Source organism: Drosophila ananassae, chromosome 2R, assembly GCF_017639315.1.
Source record: "Drosophila ananassae strain 14024-0371.13 chromosome 2R, ASM1763931v2, whole genome shotgun sequence".
NCBI classification, from domain to species: domain Eukaryota; kingdom Metazoa; phylum Arthropoda; class Insecta; order Diptera; family Drosophilidae; genus Drosophila; species Drosophila ananassae.
In genome coordinates this window covers 20,973,980-20,991,331 of record NC_057928.1, presented here as the reverse complement: position 1 = coordinate 20,991,331, position 17,352 = coordinate 20,973,980, and the positions used below count along the sequence as shown (strand labels likewise).

Genomic DNA, 17,352 nt, shown 5'->3' with positions numbered 1-17,352 from the left:
GTTGGACCGGGACAGGATTTTTTTGATGCGGGCTGGGGGATATATTTTGCTCTTCTTCCTCCGTAAAATGTTAGAGAGACCGCTTAGTTTCATTAAAATTTAAGCAAAACTCAATGGACTGCAAATGCACGAAATTGGATTGGCCCACAGCGAGGATGCTCCTCGGCATTTTCCCGCCACTCCCGCCGCCAATTTCCGGATCCACAGCAGACGAGCTGGGAGCTACCATCTCCGTTCGGTCTGGATGAAAATAAATACCGTAGAGAGGACAATAAGACCGAATAGGCAAAAGGACTCCGTGTCCGTGTCGCAAAGTAGTAAAGGAAGAACTTTGCGAACTTTCCCATTCTTCTTGCACAATTTTGATTTACGACCACTTAACGTTTTTTATGGCTCTGTCTTGGCTCAGGATTGTGTAAGAACTCGTGTGTATTTTATATATTTCCCAAAAGATATTCCATCATTTATACTTACCATTTGCTTTGGTTGCATAAAAGCCTTACGATTTAGGAAATTGATTGATTTTTTGAGCAAAAAAACTATTATGATTGTTTTTTTTTTTTAATTTTTATTTATTTTTATGGAAATGTTTGCCTGCCTATTCGATTATACGCATTGCTTCTGCTCAAGTTTAATTTTAAATTTACTTTCATTTTGTTAATAGAATATATTGTAGCTATGCATACACGAACATTTCATTTATTTTTGGGTTTTTTGACATTTTGATTTTGAATTTTTTTCTGGCTTTTTATCTAACCTAACACGGAAACTATGTTAAGAAGGATTCACATTTGGCCAGAATAAAATATTCATTTTTAATTGCTGTGAATTCAACTGATGTGCCATGTGCCGTGTGTGTACCGAGTGTGTTAAATCATCAGCAATTAATTCATTTTGATGATTTATATAATTTGGTGTGTGCTGGCTGATGTTGGTGATTAAATTGCGATATTGCGCTTAATTGCGATAATTAGCATGAATCATTTATGCACTTTCTCCTACAAATACATACATATATAATATATGCATTAAGTTTATATATAATACAGTCACAGGCAAGTCAAGAAAGATTTCGGTTTGTGGTTTCCGGTTTGGTTTGCAGTTTCCTGTGTCGCGCATACGCCCCGTGGTACAGCAACATCGATAAGTATCCGTACTGTGCATAAATTATGCAGAGCCACAACACCAATAAGAAGAGCTGTAAACAATTACGGGCTAAATACTAGTACATTTATTAATATAATTATTTATTCATACGCCTATCAATGCATCCTATGGAAGTATATTACGGTTATACACTAATTATTCACGAGGGCGGTCACGACAGTTCCAGAACCGAAAATGTTTCACGAAAAAACATATACGATTTAACTTCTAAGATAATAAATAATTTAAGATGAATGAAAAAGTATTTAAATATATATACATTTGAAACAATTTTTGAGCTTTCTTTTGAGATATTATTAAAAAAACCAGGACTTGTTAAAATTTAAATATGATTTTTTTTACTAGTATGATAAACTGAAACCATCAACCGAAATATTTCATTTTGATTTACCAGCCAAGCCATTTCCCAGGGTCACAAATCACTGATGCAGTTCACTGACCGTAAAGGACATCGCCGTGGCCGCGATAATGGCCCTATCATTGGATCGATTGGAGGCAGACCCTTCTGCCTGCCAGTAATGGGCACCACTCAGAGATGTCACGGTGCGATTCTCCGTTTCTCGAGCCCGGCCTCGCTCCCGGTCCACGGAGGATTCGTCTCTGCGCTGCCTTACCGCCTGCGCCTGCGGTCACGAGGACATATAGGTGCATTGGGTCTTGGGTTGCGGCTCCGTCTGTTCGATGGGCTGGATGGCCGCTCTTTTCCAATAGTCCCGCACCGTCTCAACGGTCTCCATGATGCGCAGAAAGTTTCGTCCAGCCAGCATGGCCACATCCTCCTCGCTCCAGTTGTGATCCTCGAGCAGGGCGGCCAACAGCTCCGGATACTTGGACACATCCTCTAGACCGAGAGGCGGCAGTTCAATGCCATCGTATCCGGCGCCCAGTCCGATGTGCTGAATACCTGCAATGGCCCGCACATACTTGATGTGCTCGATGACGTCCTGAAGGCGCGCTTGCCGCCCGCAGGCCACGTCTTCGGAGTCGAAGCTGAGCATGATCAGGCCGCCGTTTTCGGCCACCAGCCGGAGGATGTCGTCGGGCACATTCCGCGTGGAGTTGCACAGCTGGCGGGCTGCTGAGTGGGAGAAGATGACCGGAGCCCGTGTTACTTGGAGCACATCCCTGGCAGTGGCATCCGAGCTGTGCGACAAGTCGATCATCATGCCCAGTCTGTTCATTTCGCGTACTATGGCTTTGCCGAACTGGGTGAGTCCCTGTTCCGCCGGCGAGGAGCTCGATCCCGCCCAGGATACATCGCAGCGATGGGTGAGACTCAGATATCGGGCGCCCAGGGAGTAAAAGGATCTCAAGACACCGAGGGAGGAGCCAATCGTATGTCCGCCCTCCACTCCGATCAGAGAGGCCAGCAGGCCACGTCGGTGGGCCTCGACGATGTCCTGCGAGGAGGTGGCCAGCACAGTCTCCCTGTCATACATGTCCGAAAGACGGCGCACAATGTCGATCTGTTCCAGGGCCAGTTGGACGGCGTCCAAGCCCTGTGCTTCGCAGGGCACATACGCTGACCTGGAAAAGTAAAACAGAATGCCATAAGTTAACAGGTCGAAAGTGCATACTCAAAGGATAATGCATTAAACAACAATAATTTGGTCACCAAGTCTTTTTGGCTTTAAGCCTTACACTCTTAAGTTCACTTAAAAAAATGTTAGCATCCTTGTTACAACCCTCAACTGCAATTTAATTGTGAAATGCAAATTGAAAGTGCCAAAGTGGTTAGTTAGCAGCAACGATGAACTTTGTGTTTCAGTTGCCAGTTGCAATGATACGGCCAAAACGGGAAAACGTGGCAAGCGGGAAAGGGCAAAGGGCAACGAATATTAAGGACAGATAGCCACGGAGCCTGCTGGTTTTGGTTTGTGCTGGGCGGCTGCCACCTCCAAACTCTGTCGAAAGTTCCCCAAAAAACCCCCGAAAATAAAATTCGAAATTGGCGAAAAGTTACGCTTGCGCCATCTGGCGGCTGTTGGGGGTGGGGCGTAGTGGGATTTCCCGGAAGGAGAAGATTTATTTTTCAAAATGAAGTCAAGTCGATTGCCCATCAGCATTTCTCCCAAACTGCAGTTGTCTGCCGACTGTCAGATACAAAACGATTGGATGCAATTGCACTGAAAAGTATAAATACAATCTAATACTTAATTTTAGTTCAATAATTTTATAAATAAATATTTTTTAACAGTAAAAGTCAACCAAAAAATACTAAAAATGTTCCAACAAAAATGATACTTTTAATATTAAAAAAAAACTTCAGATTTAAACCCATTTTCCTCAGTGTATAGATGCGCCGGAGAGGGAGTAGCAGACAGGTTGGCTGCTTGCCCTGAAGGGGTCCCTACAGCCGCTTGCCAAATTTTATTTTGCAGTCAAATTGTTGGCAGCTTTTTATTGCCGCCCCGGACAGAGTTCAGAGTTGGATGGTGATGGTAAGGAGAGAGCTGTGTTTTGGTGGGCGTGTCGGCCATGTTTTGGCGCGCACTCCAACGGGTCAGATCGGAACGGTGACCCGGGTAGCCATCGCATCTGATTGCAGTTTTATGTTACTTTTCAATTTTCATGACTTGGCCGAGGAACACATTTCCATTGCGTATACGCCCCATTGAACGTTGCAATTTGCAGTTAAGCATCCAATAGGCTCAATTGAATTTGAATCATGCCACTTTTGCCCAATCATCATAATGGAAAGCTTTCACTTAATGTAATTGCCTTGTTTTTCGAAATAATTGGACTAAAATCCTATTGCCGAGAACCAATTATGGAAATTGCTGGACAATTTGATTAAATTGGTGGATTGGTTTATTTTCTTATTTGGAAAATACATTATTATTTTTAAAGGACAAATAAGATACTAAAAAAACTATTATTTGGTACATACCACACTTGCACACTGACTAGTCCCTGTCTCAGCCTCTCCATATCCGTCTGCGCCCATGCCGGCCGCGCCCACAATGACTTGTGGTCCAGGTCGTGGCTGAGATGAAGCTCCAGGCTGCTGTGGGCGTACTTGCGTACGTTCCAGGCGTAGTTGTTATGCCCGTCGACGAGCGGCACCTCGCGCAGGATGCGTCGGACGATCCTCAGTCTTTGGGCGTGCGAGTTGCGGCTGGGCGCCATCAGGAAGTGCTGGTAGGCGAGTGTGGCGGCTATCGCCAGCAGGCAGATGGCGCTGACCAGGGTGAGGGCTACTAGCCAGGAGCCCCTTCTGCCCTTGTGTCCTCCATCCGCGGCGCCGGTGGCTTTACGTGAGCCCTTGCCTTTGCCAGAGCCTTTTCCGGTGGCCGCCGCACCCGCCGTGGAGCTGAGCGAGGTGGGGGATTTGGCGTCCAGGCCGACTATCTCCCCGCCTACGACCACACCCCCCGACAGGGCACCCCCAAAGTTGACCTTTGACTTTTGAATGCTGGCTATCTCGCCTCCGGAGTCGCTGTTGGAAATGGAGTTCTGGCGGGACAAAGTACGTCGGATATTGGAGTGCTCCGTGACATCGGGCAGTCCTCCAAATCCGGTTGTCTGAAAGTGAAAGAAAAGCTTAAATTAATAATCAAATTCCTAAAAAATATTATTTTCTTAAGCTACATATTCTTGGTTCAAGCGGTTTAAATTCATTCCCATCCTGGTTTCATAAACGATGAAAACCATCTTCAACAAAGGGTAGGCAATGGTGCTGTGGGCGGTTGGTGGTTTATGGCTGGGTGGTGTCGGGTGGAAGGACATGGGTTGGCTTTAAGGACACAGATATAACCGTTCGTCGAAAAGTTGCTTCATTAAAAGTGCGTCAAAGTTTCTTCGTTGATTTTGTGCCCTAATTAAAACTGCAGCAGAAGAAACAAACTTTCCGCATTCTGCTATATTCATAACTTGCATGAAACATCAACACGACTCGTTGGCAAAGTTTTTAATGAACCGAATAACCATATCAGAATCAATATAATAGCAGTACCCCTTAGCACACCCTTACCTTTATGGCCAAAACCTGTACAACTGATGGAATTCTGAAATCATGGCTGCCGGGGCTAATCATGGCCTGACATAATTAAGCCTTAGTCATAATTCATGGACCTGGGAAACACATGTGTCCCCGGGTCCGAGTAGAAAACTTCTTCGACCCCCAACCTCGGGTCCAGAGGGGGCGTGTCTCGGCCCACACATTGCCAGGAGAAATGGGAAAGGAAACTTTGTCGTGCGAAAGTTGCGACATAAAGTTATGCCAGGGGCGGGCAATGATTTGTTTATATTGCGACTGCCAGAGGAATTATGCCAAACTGTACAAAGTACAAATCAAATCTAAATGCGCACATTGTTCAGCACATGTCTGGGAATTGTGAGATGGAGACGTTGCATACCATGAAATTAAATTGAAAACAAACTTGCAACATTTCCCTAAGATGGGGGGTGGGCGGGCTACTTCTGTCCCCAGGGGGTTGTAAAATAAATGAAATATACATATGTGTATGCCTGTCGGATTTAGTCAAGAGCAATATAATTTATGCTTTATAAAATCTAATTATATTTTGTGCTAAAATCAATTAAAATCCCTCGCTGACAACTCTTTGTTTTATCGAAAAAAACTTTCGATAAAAATGCAAGCATGAGCCTTCCGTTTAAAAGCCTTTTTTAATGAATTTCGTATTGAGTTCAATAGATTATTAAAAATTGATGTTACTGGCAGGCGAAAAAAAAGTTCATCAGGCCATTTTGTGCTAAATGAATTATTCATATTTTAACACCAATGCTTATTTGGCTTTGACGTAAAAAAAAAATAATTCTTTTCAAAATAGGACCATAAAAAACTGATATAATTTTGTTGCATTTAATTGAATAGTTTAAAAAATCAGCAGAAATCTTTTCAATAAGGCTTTTTGTCTGCCAATTTAATACTGTACTTTTTTGAGTTTAAATTTGCGCAGATGGGGCTTTCCTTTTGTCTCTCGGAGCTCTGTCGTGGCTAATTAGCTGGAAAATCGGTACAACATGGCGTATGAGCAACGAGCATGATGAAAAGAGCAGCTCAGTTTCCGTCTTTTTTTGGTTGTATTTTTTTTTGTTTTATTCTTTGCCGAGCGCCGTCCACGGCATTAATTAAATTATAAAAAAATAAAATAAAGCCACAAAGCAACGCAGTGTGGGCTTCTTTAGCTACATTTCCAACTATTTTTAATTATGAATTTCCAAAATCATCCAGCAGGCCGGCAGCATCAACATTAACTTTCATAAAAAGCTGAAAAACTTTTCTTCTCTCCGCGAATGTAATAAAACGACAACAAGATGACTGAAATGTTGGAACTTTTTCCTTTTGCCCAGCAAAAGAAATATTCATCTCAATTTATTCAATTTTTAATAAAAATGCAAATATTTTACGTGCTTCCGCTATAACGCTGTGGCACCCCCGCATTGCACTGCATCTCCTATAATTTTTCCCTACATTTTCGGCGAGCGAATAAAATTCGCTAAAAAAAAGTTTTGAAGCCACCGTTTGCTGCTTAAAAGGCGCTTCATTGTAGTGAACTGCACTTTTTCCGGCCAGGTCCAGGGGCGTGGCCGGGCGCGAAAAGTTTGTTTGCCAACGGAGGTCACATCATCGTCGCCATCGTGCGGGAGGGTGCCATGCTATCGTGCCGCCCTGCGATCCTGTAATCCGGGCAACAGATTTGGCCACATTTTCCACAGACTTTGCTCGCATTTTGGCAGGCGACAGAGTCGGCCGAAAAATTCATGGCCTGCGGTCCCAGTCCCACAGGTTTGCTTTAGTTTATGCCAAGTTTATAATTAGTTTAGACCGGGTCATGCCCAGCACTGACATGAAAACCCACACTTATGAGGGAAATTAGTTTTTTGTTCATGGGGCAACTAATTTACTGTTTTTTGAGGGGACTTTATATAGATTCTGTAGGCCTTTTATTTACCGATTTTTAGTCTCTTATCTAACAACTTATTCCAAAATAAATTCTCAGTAATGACATAAAAAAGAGTATATTATATATCGCACTTAGCACTTTATTCCCGGCCATAATGATGAGTTTGAAATTGAAGACCCCTGCTGGAGAAACGGATGATGATGGCGCTTGTGCGTCTGGCGGACTTTGCACAAATTGGCTTCATTGTTGTTGGCAGTTCCCTGTTCCCTGATCCCCGACCCGGGGCCAGAAATTCGTCCAATCGAGTTTTAAATAAAAATGAGCAGACGATGCAGCAACAACAAAGGCTAGAGATTCTCATCCCCTCCACTCCTCGTCAAAAACATCAGCAACCTGCAGCGCGTCAGAAGCAGCAACATCAGCAGTTGCAACAGCAGGAGCTGTAGCAGCAACATCAGAGTCATTCAGTTCGCACAAAAGGCGAAAGGCTGGGCGGCAACAGGACCAACGTCAACAAGGACAATAACAATGAAAACAGCAATGGCAAAAAATAGAAACGGGAGCAGGAAGAAAAAAAAACTGTTACGGAATGCTTTATAGTTTCCGCCATTATTTTCCCTTTTGCAGCTGCCGTTTTTAGTAGAACCCTTTCTTTTTTTGAGCAACACTCTGGTTTTAGATTCGTTTCTACACAGAAGAAACTTGAATTCTGGTTACCAGAATATGTATAAAGATATGAATTATTTATATAGCGGGAAAAATTATATATTCATCATAAAGTACAAAATTCTTAATCCTGTTTCTAGAACCACAGACTAAGTAACCATATTTTATAGATATATTATATTATTGGGGATTACAGATTCTAGAAATAATTCAAAGTTTAATTAGCAAAGAGGTGTTTTAAGGATTTATATTGATCCTTATAATTTTTAATAGTTTTTTTTTAAGACTTTGCATATGTTTATTTTGTTGAACCTTCTCATTTTCTTGAGTGTTGCTTGGAGAAGAATTTAGTCCGAAACTAAAAACAACTAAAATCTGTGCCGCATGTGCAACAGCCAGAGGGCTGAATGTGGGCGTGGTCACTGGGCGGATATGCTCTTTGCTGTATGCTGAAAAGTATTTGTCATGCCATATCTCATCCCGCCACATGCATACATATATCATGTTCTACGCGGCGGCACTCGTGGGGAAACAAAGCAAATCCATTCCATAAATATTCCGCCACAGCAACACCGCCAATGGAGGACTCGGTGTTAGGTGCGATTGCCAAAAACGAGTATTCACTTCCTCAAAATTTTGTTTTCGGGTAAAATATTTTGATTTACAACCGGTTTTACAGGATAATAACATAAATGATGGTAAAGTGTTAGCAGAGGTTTGGTAATTGCAAGTAAATATTGTTTATAATCTATTTTCAGAAATAGTTTCCAGTAGCTTTCGTAATTTAATCTGCTTTTCCGCTCAACCCAGTCTTCAATCTACAAACTTTTATAAAAAAGGTCAATTTATCTTAATGACTCTTCTGTTCTCATGTCCTTGTCGTGTCCCGTTGGAATGTTTTCAGATCTCTGGCATAATAACTTTCACAGACAATGCAATAAACTTGGCCATATCAATTTATCGAGTGGCTCCCAGTGTTGATTATGATTGATACGGTCATGAAGGGAAACTAATGTACAAAAAATTTTGCGGTCAAGTTTATCAACTTTCCTCCATGGTACGGTCGGTGATGGAGCAGCAGCTGGTGTCCGGAAACCAAAGTCCCGGAGTGGGCACAGCAGGCAACCCGGAAGAATAGTCCTTAGTCCGGACTGTCCGGAGTTTTGTCGACTGTGGTCGTTGACCAGATGCTGCCACAACTACTGTTGCTGTTTTTAGTTTTTCAAATGTCATTTGGCCATTTCACGCTGATGGACATCAGTTTTCGTTGGCACATCCTCTTCGCCCCAGGGACCTTCCTGCCCCTTGTCCGGCAAACCCACAAATTGCCTTGTGGCTGCCACGTAATTTCTGCCTTTCGAGCAAAACATTCAAATGTTGCAACATGGGATTAAGGTTCTAAACTAGGGTTCTAAACGAAAAAAAAACTTTTTTAATAAACCAAATTAATATAATTTAACTTGATGTAACATTTTGTCGATTTTCTAAGAGTAAGGAATTTAATCTTTACAGCTTATAAGTTTAAGTAAGAAATTTCTCTCAGTGCAAGCCCTGCCGATTGGTCTTTCGAATGACAGACTTTTGGCCCTCGGCGTTAGCCACAATGGCTGTGTTAGTGTTTCGCATTTTGTTTGTTTATTTTGCCTTTCCATTGCGACTTATGTGGGCGATGACCGGCAACTGTCTGCACTCTGGCCGCCCACTTTTCAGCCCATTTTTTTAAAGCCTCGACCCTCGGGGTCCTGGTGCCTGGCTGTTTGTTCTTGCTGGAAAAGCAGCGTAGCGCTCTAAGTGTTCATTAAACAATTTAAAGTTGATTGGCTTTGTCTGAAGGACCTCGAATCTAATTTGGAATAGATTGCGTTAAGCGGCTGACCAGTTTCTTAATTGTAATGTCTTGTGGCTGAATGAATGCATTATCGGCACCAGATTGATGTGTCCCATCATTCAGTCGGGCCACACGTTTCAATGGAGTAGCTCGTCCTTTGTCAAGGACAATCTAATCAACGTTGTATGGCCATATTGTGATTTCAATCTGTTAGTACACAGGAAAAAGGGCTAAGCTTAAGGGATTATTAAAAAAATAATAATAATATTAATGTTAATAAGCAAGATGTATATTAAAACAGTATAGTTTTTAGGACATTTTCTCAGTTATGTACAAAATTTCCTTATTTTTTTCAGTGTCCAACAATGGCATTATAGTTTGAGGTCACGTAGAAGCTCCTAACAAAGCGTTTCATCATTTTCACACCAAATTCCTGGCTCCTGAGCGCTGAGTCCTGACAGACCTCAACACAATTGAGAACAGAAACCGAAAGCCTGGCATGCTGCACAATGGATTTGGAGTGTCTGGTCGCTTCGAACTTGACACGCAGCTCCGAAACCATCAATCAGAACTCACTCGGAGAAGCTTCTAGAGAAAAAAGGAGAGAGTCCTGAATGGCACTTTCGGTCAGAAACTATTTGCACACGAAACACCAGAAAACGCTGGGCGATGTGAAAAGTTTGAAAGTGCGGACTCGACGTCTTTTTTGGGGTGTCGATGGAAAATAGGGCGGAGTATTTTGGAATTTGGCAAACTATTGGTAAACTGCAGGGCACTATGACGGGAGGTGGAGCACTGAAGCGGAGAAACCGACACGGATAAGGATAAGGAGCGCAGGAGGATACGCACTCAGCAAATCCTGCCAGTGGACAAGGCAACAAAGCGCGAAATGAAGTTGCAGCAAAGGGAGTTGGAAAATAATAGCGATTTTTATGGCTTTGGCGGAACGAATAAAAAAAGCAAGAGCCGTGGCAAAGAACAAGAACCAGAAGCAGTGGCAGGATTGCTGAAAGGCAACTGAAACTGAAAACTGGAAACTAAAAACTGAATTTACAATTGCAACAGCCCGGCAGTTGCAACATTTAATTTATTATTCAAATGTGAACAAATGGCGCCAGCGGCCAAAGATGACAGCGTTTGCAGTGACTAATGGCTTCAAAGGACAATTGCCCCGGTCTCTTTTCCAGGACCTTGTCCATGCACACCCTTCTGCCACCAAAAACCAGACCCTCTCTATATATATTACTTTCCCCCTTTTTCTGGGGCTTATTGTGCGGGGGGTCTGCTAAAGAGCAGTCCGATGGAAATCTTGCCCTGGATTTGGTCCAAACAAATTGAGTTACAGGCAAATAATCGTTTGTCCAATTTGGTCACAGGATGTGTGTCCCTCGCAAATGTAAATAAAATCACATATATTTATCATGGTTAGTTCTTTAACTTGTGACATTTACAAGATTCCATGCACAAACGAATAGTAACAAAAGAATATTTCGAGGATTCCGAAGAGTTTCTGATGTTTTGTAATTTGCGGTCAACCGATGGATTATTTAAAATCATTTTTTTTATGCCATCAGATGCCATTTTGTTGAAATCAATGTTGCCGCAAATAATTAAAATTTCAACAGCTTCCAGTGGGTTATGCTCACTTCAGTTTACCCAACTTTCCGACTCCACACCTCAAATTCAAATGCCACATCTGACATGGCCAATTTGCATATTTCAGGATGTGGGGAGCTCATCCGTCTAAACCAGAGTCAGTGCACTTGTCAATCGTATACGGGGAAAAAAGGAGATTCGGTCTCTGATGCTTAAAGTTATTTAATTTTGTTTAACTTTAAATTTCTCTCCAACGATTAGAAAACAATTTAGAAAAATAGAATTTTAGAGGCAACTCCTAAGACACAGCCAGGGAGCTAAATCAAATCATCTTCAGGGAACATCGTTTAATGAAAGGATACGGATATTGCGGATATGTGCCACATAAAAGTATACGAGCTCCTTTATGGCGGAATCTGCATAACGGATCCCTATCAGGACAAAATAAATGTGGCACATCTTCAGGACCAGGTCGTTCGATTCTGTTAAGGCATTCCCTGCACAGAGAAAAATACATAAATTGGCCAGTGTATCTGAGAAACAATTACTTGAAGAATTTTTAATGTAAAAGTATTGTTCTCAGTGCTGTTATTGCTACAGCCGGTGTCGTCACCGAAATCGCGGCACGAACACAAAGAGCCGGCAATAATCGTAAATGCTTCCCCATCTCAGCCCGGTCTTTGGGATGAAGGCCATGAATGCCAATTAGAGGAAACCAGGAGCAGGCTCATCCTTATCGAAGCTCCACCCACCTTTGGATCCATTGAATGCCAAGATTACTTTCCTTTTTTATGGAATTCTAAGACTAGGCCGACATTGTCACATTTTAGTGTTTTTTATTCGAAGTTATCTTCACTGGTATATCACTTTTTTTATGGATAGGACTAGCTAAAGAAATGTATTTAATTATACAATAGAATATCTACTAAAGATAGTAAATAAACAAGAATAAATGAATAAAATAAATCTCTAGAAGTACTCCCTTTTCAAGAAGGATTATTTCTTATTTTCCATTCCACTCATTACTTTTTTTAATTCATACTATATTCTTTATAATCCCCCACATAATTTCCATATAATAGTTCATTATAATCCCCACCCACCTGGTAATCCATGTAGTTATCAAAGTGCATGTAAGAGCAGCTTCCAGCCTCGCTCCCCGGCGGCAAGGGCATACCGTTCTCGTCCAGCTCCACGGCGGGTGGCGGGGGCGGCGACGGTGGCGGCAGGTTGTCACCCTTGAAGGACACCCTCTTAGGCTTACCCTGGCCGCCGGCCAGTCGCCTTCCCCGTCCCAGGGTGCCGGATCCCATCATATAGGCCAGGGAGCCGCAGCCCACCACGGCATCCTGATGCGCCTGGTGTTGTTGCAGGGACTGGATGCCGCAGCCGCCGAACCGGAAGTGCGGCATGCAAGTGGTGGTCATGCCGCCGGCTCCGCACTCGCTGCCCTCGAAGTCGGACTCCACCTCGGACACAAAGGCCGCCGGCTGGAAGCCACGGGGCAAGGTGGCCGCCATGGCGGGATTGGGTCCGGGCATCTGTGCCGGCTGGCGACCAAGCGTGCCTGTGCACAGGATGTTCATTGCCTGTGGATGCTGTTGGGGCAGCTGGATGGTGTGTGGAATCTGTTCGCCGCCTTTCAGGAGCGCCAATTCGCCGCCAGTTGCTGTTGTTGTTGGTGGAAGGGATTCTCCCGGACCCGGACCCGGTGCCGCTGTCGCTGCCAGAAGATGATGCGTGGGCTGCAGCTGATAATAGTGCTCCACCGCCATTCCTGGCACTCCAACACTAACTCCGGCTCCTCCCACCGCCCCCTCCGGTGCCGAGGGAACGCCGGCTGGCAGCAGAGCTGTCGGTATCACCATTATGGGCATCATGGTGGCAGGAGCTGGTGTTGCTCCTGCGGCGCCTCCGGCCGCTGCCGCCTGCAGCATCTCCATTTGGACCATCTCCTCGTAACTAAGTGGGCGTAGGTGCTCCATCTCGAGCAGACAGGGCGTGGTCACTTCACTTTCGATTGGCTTTCAACCGCAAAACAATTCTTTCCGTGAAACCCACTCCTTTTTCTTGTTGTGTACGTTTCCAGACACCTTCACATGCACACACATATACAGAAACCACCACACAACACCAATACACACGCGTTTGTTTTTTATTTTGTTGTCCTGCCGGGTTGAGGGTGAGGTGAGGCGTAGTGGGTGGGCGGATTTCGCGCGCGTTCCCTTGGCGTTTTGCTCACATTTCGCGGCACACTCGTGCGCTTTTCGTCCTTTGGCAACTTTAGTCCGCGAAGGTCCTGCAGCAACTGAGACAGCCATACAATCTCTGGAGATTTTTGCGCCGCCAATTCGCCGGAGTCTGTGCAGTGGCGGAGCATGCGCCGGATCATACCAGCCGGACAGATATCTCTGCTCTTCGCCGGAGACAGTCCCTCCACATATCCCCCACTTGACGCTTTTTGTTTTGATTCCGTTTCGTGCACAGAGAAATAAGCATCTTATATTAATTTATATGTAAATGGGTAAATACTTTCGGAATTTTAAGAGATAGAAACTATTCTTTGAAGTTGGAATGATAGTTGAATGGAAATTGTTTTAATAAGGGAGTCCTTGAGGTAAACCATATATCAGAGTCCTAAAATAAAGAGGTTCTTTAAGTAACTTATCTTACAAATAAAGCTTAAAGATATAATACTATATACTTTGATATAATATTATGTATCCCCAGTGTAGTCTTAGCAAAGTTGATTGCTCGCACCGTCTGTTTTGAAGCCATGTTGATTTTTCTACGCCGTGGGAAATTAAAATACTTTCCAGCTGCTCCCGCAACTCGAATACAAGATTTTAATTGCCGCTTTTCGATGGGGATGTGGCACGGGTACTCCCACTAGAGGAGGCTCAAATAGAAGGGGAGGACGTAGTCGGTTCAGCTGCATTCCCTGCCGCTGCCATTGCCACTGCAATGCGCAGATGTGCAACCAACTGTTGGGCCAGAGAGTCCGGCTCCGGAACGCCACACAGAAAATGATTTTGGATGAGTTGTTGGCACTGCCACCCGGCTCCAGAGGGAATGACCTGGCTGAATGGGCGCTGATTGCACGAACATGGCCTGCAAATGCTTTTCTGATATGGCCTGCCCGGCAAAATATTGACTGCGAATGCTGAGCACACAAAAAATCCACCGTTGGCATAACTCATTGGGGAATTCAAGTATTGTTTTCATCAGAGCACTTGGAAAAATTCACAAGCCGTGGGAAATTATTTAAAAGTTGATCAAAGGTTTTAACAAAAATCATGGAAGTCTTGGGGGAGATTATTTTCGTTTAATTCAGTTTCTTAAATAAAAATTTGTGAAGACGAGCTTCTCACAAAAATAGCACACAGTGCGTATGCGTAATATTTTTCGCTTGAATATTTGTATTTATAAAAATAACGTATGCGCAGTGTGGACTAGAGCAACAGTAGAAATAACTTTATCTGGCATTAAGCTTGAAGGACAAATAAACACAATAATATAATTAAAACAATCAACAATCAGACTGCATGATATTAATTTGGTTACATGGCGTATACGTTATATTTTATTTTTGCCCAGTTTCAGTTTATAGTGCTGTTATTTTCAATACAATAAAATACCTACCATATCTAGTATTTTAAATTATTGAAACATTTGTTGAACTTGTTTTTTGTATTATCCAACCATAAACTGTCATGTTATCTAGATAGAATTTTCCTTTTTTTCGCATTTTCCCATAAAACATTATTCTCGAATAATTGTCAAGGAAACACGAATATATTGGCGCCAGAAAAAATGACAAAACGATATTAATTTACACGGCTTTGATATCAGAGCTTTGTTTTGAACCAATATAGGACCAATGAAATAAAAAAATCGTTGTATCTTGACACTTGTGACGTACAGAGCCTCTAAATTTGTTTGGCAAATAAGTGAATTCAGGAAGAATCTAGATAGAGCTTAAAATATTTGTCATTCCGACATGGAAAACTTTTCACTACGGCTGGTAGTTGCTCCGCCAGGCTCTCTGGCAAGTGTCGTGAGTCCTGTACTGCCAGGATATTTTTTTGCAAGGATAGAAATCCGCCGGCACCTGCGGTGCTGCTCCATTTTGCAAACAAAAACACACAGTTGGAGATGTCCTTAACAGATTTTCGAGTCAACGTTTTTCTGTATGTTGCGATTTGTACTCTACTTTTTATTTTGATGTGTATATTTTTGTATTCTGTTTCTTTATCACATTACCCACTGCAACCGCCCGGACTCATTTACATTTGTTTCATCCTATTATCCTGGTTAACCGGGCCGTTCCCACCGCTCCACCACTCCACCGCTCCACCACTCCACCACTCCACCGTTCCACGTCATGCCATTTGTCAAGTTCTGCTCCCAACTTTAGCCCGCGGCTTTTTTGTAATTACACAGCCATTGGAGTGGAGTGGAGTGTGGAGTGGAGTATGCTGTGGAGTCGAGTGGGATGTCAGTGGGGGGAAGTAAATGAAAGCGGCTTAAAAAAGCAGAGCGCTGGGGTTTTGTGGCGCTCGTTAAAATTTGTTGGTCTCGTTTCGATTGTTGTTGGTTTTCAGTTTCTGTTTCTGGGATTGTTGTTTGCGGCGCTGTTGCGATTTTAGTGCGATTCTGTAGCCCGACGGCATAAAAGTTGGCCCAGGGATTGTAGGTATTAAGCTTAAATATGCGAACCAGATTGAAAAGCTCGCACAAAGTTGCCCAACCATGATTCATGATCCCCTTTTGGACGGGCACTTTAATGTTCATTCAATTTTCCACAGCCACATACCCTATATCGACATCCAACATCCACATTCACATCCAGATCCTGATCCAGATCCCCGTCAATTAAGAGTTTTTAATCATCGACTAGCTTGCTCGTCCCAGCGGAGGCCCGAAAGTGCCCAGCTGGATATTGTTTGCTGGATGATGGTCTTTGTATGGCTCCATTATGCGGTTGATTTACTACCCAAACATCTGTGAAATATCCCGGCCCACCAGGAAGCTCGTTGACCGATGCCAAGCGAAACGGAAACGAGTCAGTAGAGTATGCCACATATACACCATATGTATCTACATATTTTTATATTCTTCAGGCTAGATCTCTCTAAAAAAAAAGGGTTTGTCTTTGAGCTGTGCTCTGATTTTAATTGGAACTTGGTGATTCGTAAAAAAGGGTCTGCTGAATATTATTCCACAGCTAATTTGATTTTCCGAGAATTTCAAGAGCTAGCTTGTTTCCTTCTATACGGAATAACCCCCTTTAGAGCTCCGCCATCTCTGCAATAATGACTGCATTTTTACTCCATTTACAGAAGCAAGTTAATACTTTGAGACCCTAGCTTATCTTTTTGCTCCGAAGCAGAACAGCAGCTTGTTTACACCCATATTTATCAATGCTGCCCGCAATAAGACATCGACAGTATGGGGGGCGTGGCAGGACAAAAGTTTTGAGCAACTCTGTTAGATAAATCAAGTGGCATTAGGTTAGGGGCTTGGGGTCTGGCGGCTCCTGCTGCTGTGGCAAGATAAATAAATTAACTCGTTCAAGTTGGCTGACAGATGGACTTAGTGATGGTCCCATCATGATGGGGCAGAGTCATCGTTCTCCACTTCTCGCTCCACTCCCCGCCAAACAAACAAGTCGTTAAAAACGCGTGAATCCTGGCTAATTTATGGCTAATTAAGTTGACGCAACTTCTCGGTCGCCGAGGCGCTTGGTAGGAGACTGCCCCATCCAGCAGCAACATATGCCACGTGTTTGTGCGGCAGTTATGCCATTTGTATGTGAAACGGTCTGGCTTTCGGTTTGTATGCACTACACTTGGCGAAACAATGGGCGAGTCTGGCACTCGAGTCCTGCTCGTGAATAGCGCCTTAATTAAGAAGCCTGTTATGAGCAGCTTACCAACGTAATACATTTTTATGATCGCAAATGGAATTATAACTGCCGGGCATGTGGCCACCCCTTGTACTCATTTTCCGTCCTGTAAGGATCCACACACACACGTGGAAAAGCATTACTGGGGCATAGGTTACGGCCGGATGGGTCAGACAGACTCAGGACCATGGTCCACAGTCTGAGGATGGTGTCCTCCCTCTCATATACACACCCATTCATGGATTGCACAACATAACGACACACTCGCCCTTTCCGGCGGGGTAATTTCGTAGACAAACATCATTGGCATTTCTGTT

At 43.5% G+C, this 17,352-nt stretch overlaps 1 protein-coding gene across 2 annotated transcripts in view; it reads right to left on the bottom strand.

The window, feature by feature from the left end:
- Positions 1 to 530: 530 nt before the first annotated feature.
- The window catches only part of LOC6507137 (putative dipeptidase CPC735_014430), an 82,764-nt gene continuing 65,942 nt past the window's right edge, over positions 531 to 17,352 (bottom strand). Inside the window, exons 1-3 of one of the 2 annotated variants that reach the window (XM_032454541.2) lie at positions 12,231 to 13,475; positions 4,058 to 4,692; positions 534 to 2,694 (exon numbers count right to left, since the gene is read on the bottom strand). In XM_032454541.2, the coding sequence (XP_032310432.1) occupies positions 1,797 to 2,694; positions 4,058 to 4,692; positions 12,231 to 13,112 (2,415 nt within the window). In that variant the 5' untranslated portion in view covers positions 13,113 to 13,475 and the 3' untranslated portion in view covers positions 534 to 1,796. Of the gene's footprint in view, positions 2,695 to 4,057; positions 4,693 to 12,230; positions 13,476 to 17,352 lie in introns of those variants that run through there. The other variant, XM_001956570.4, reaches the window with a different exon arrangement.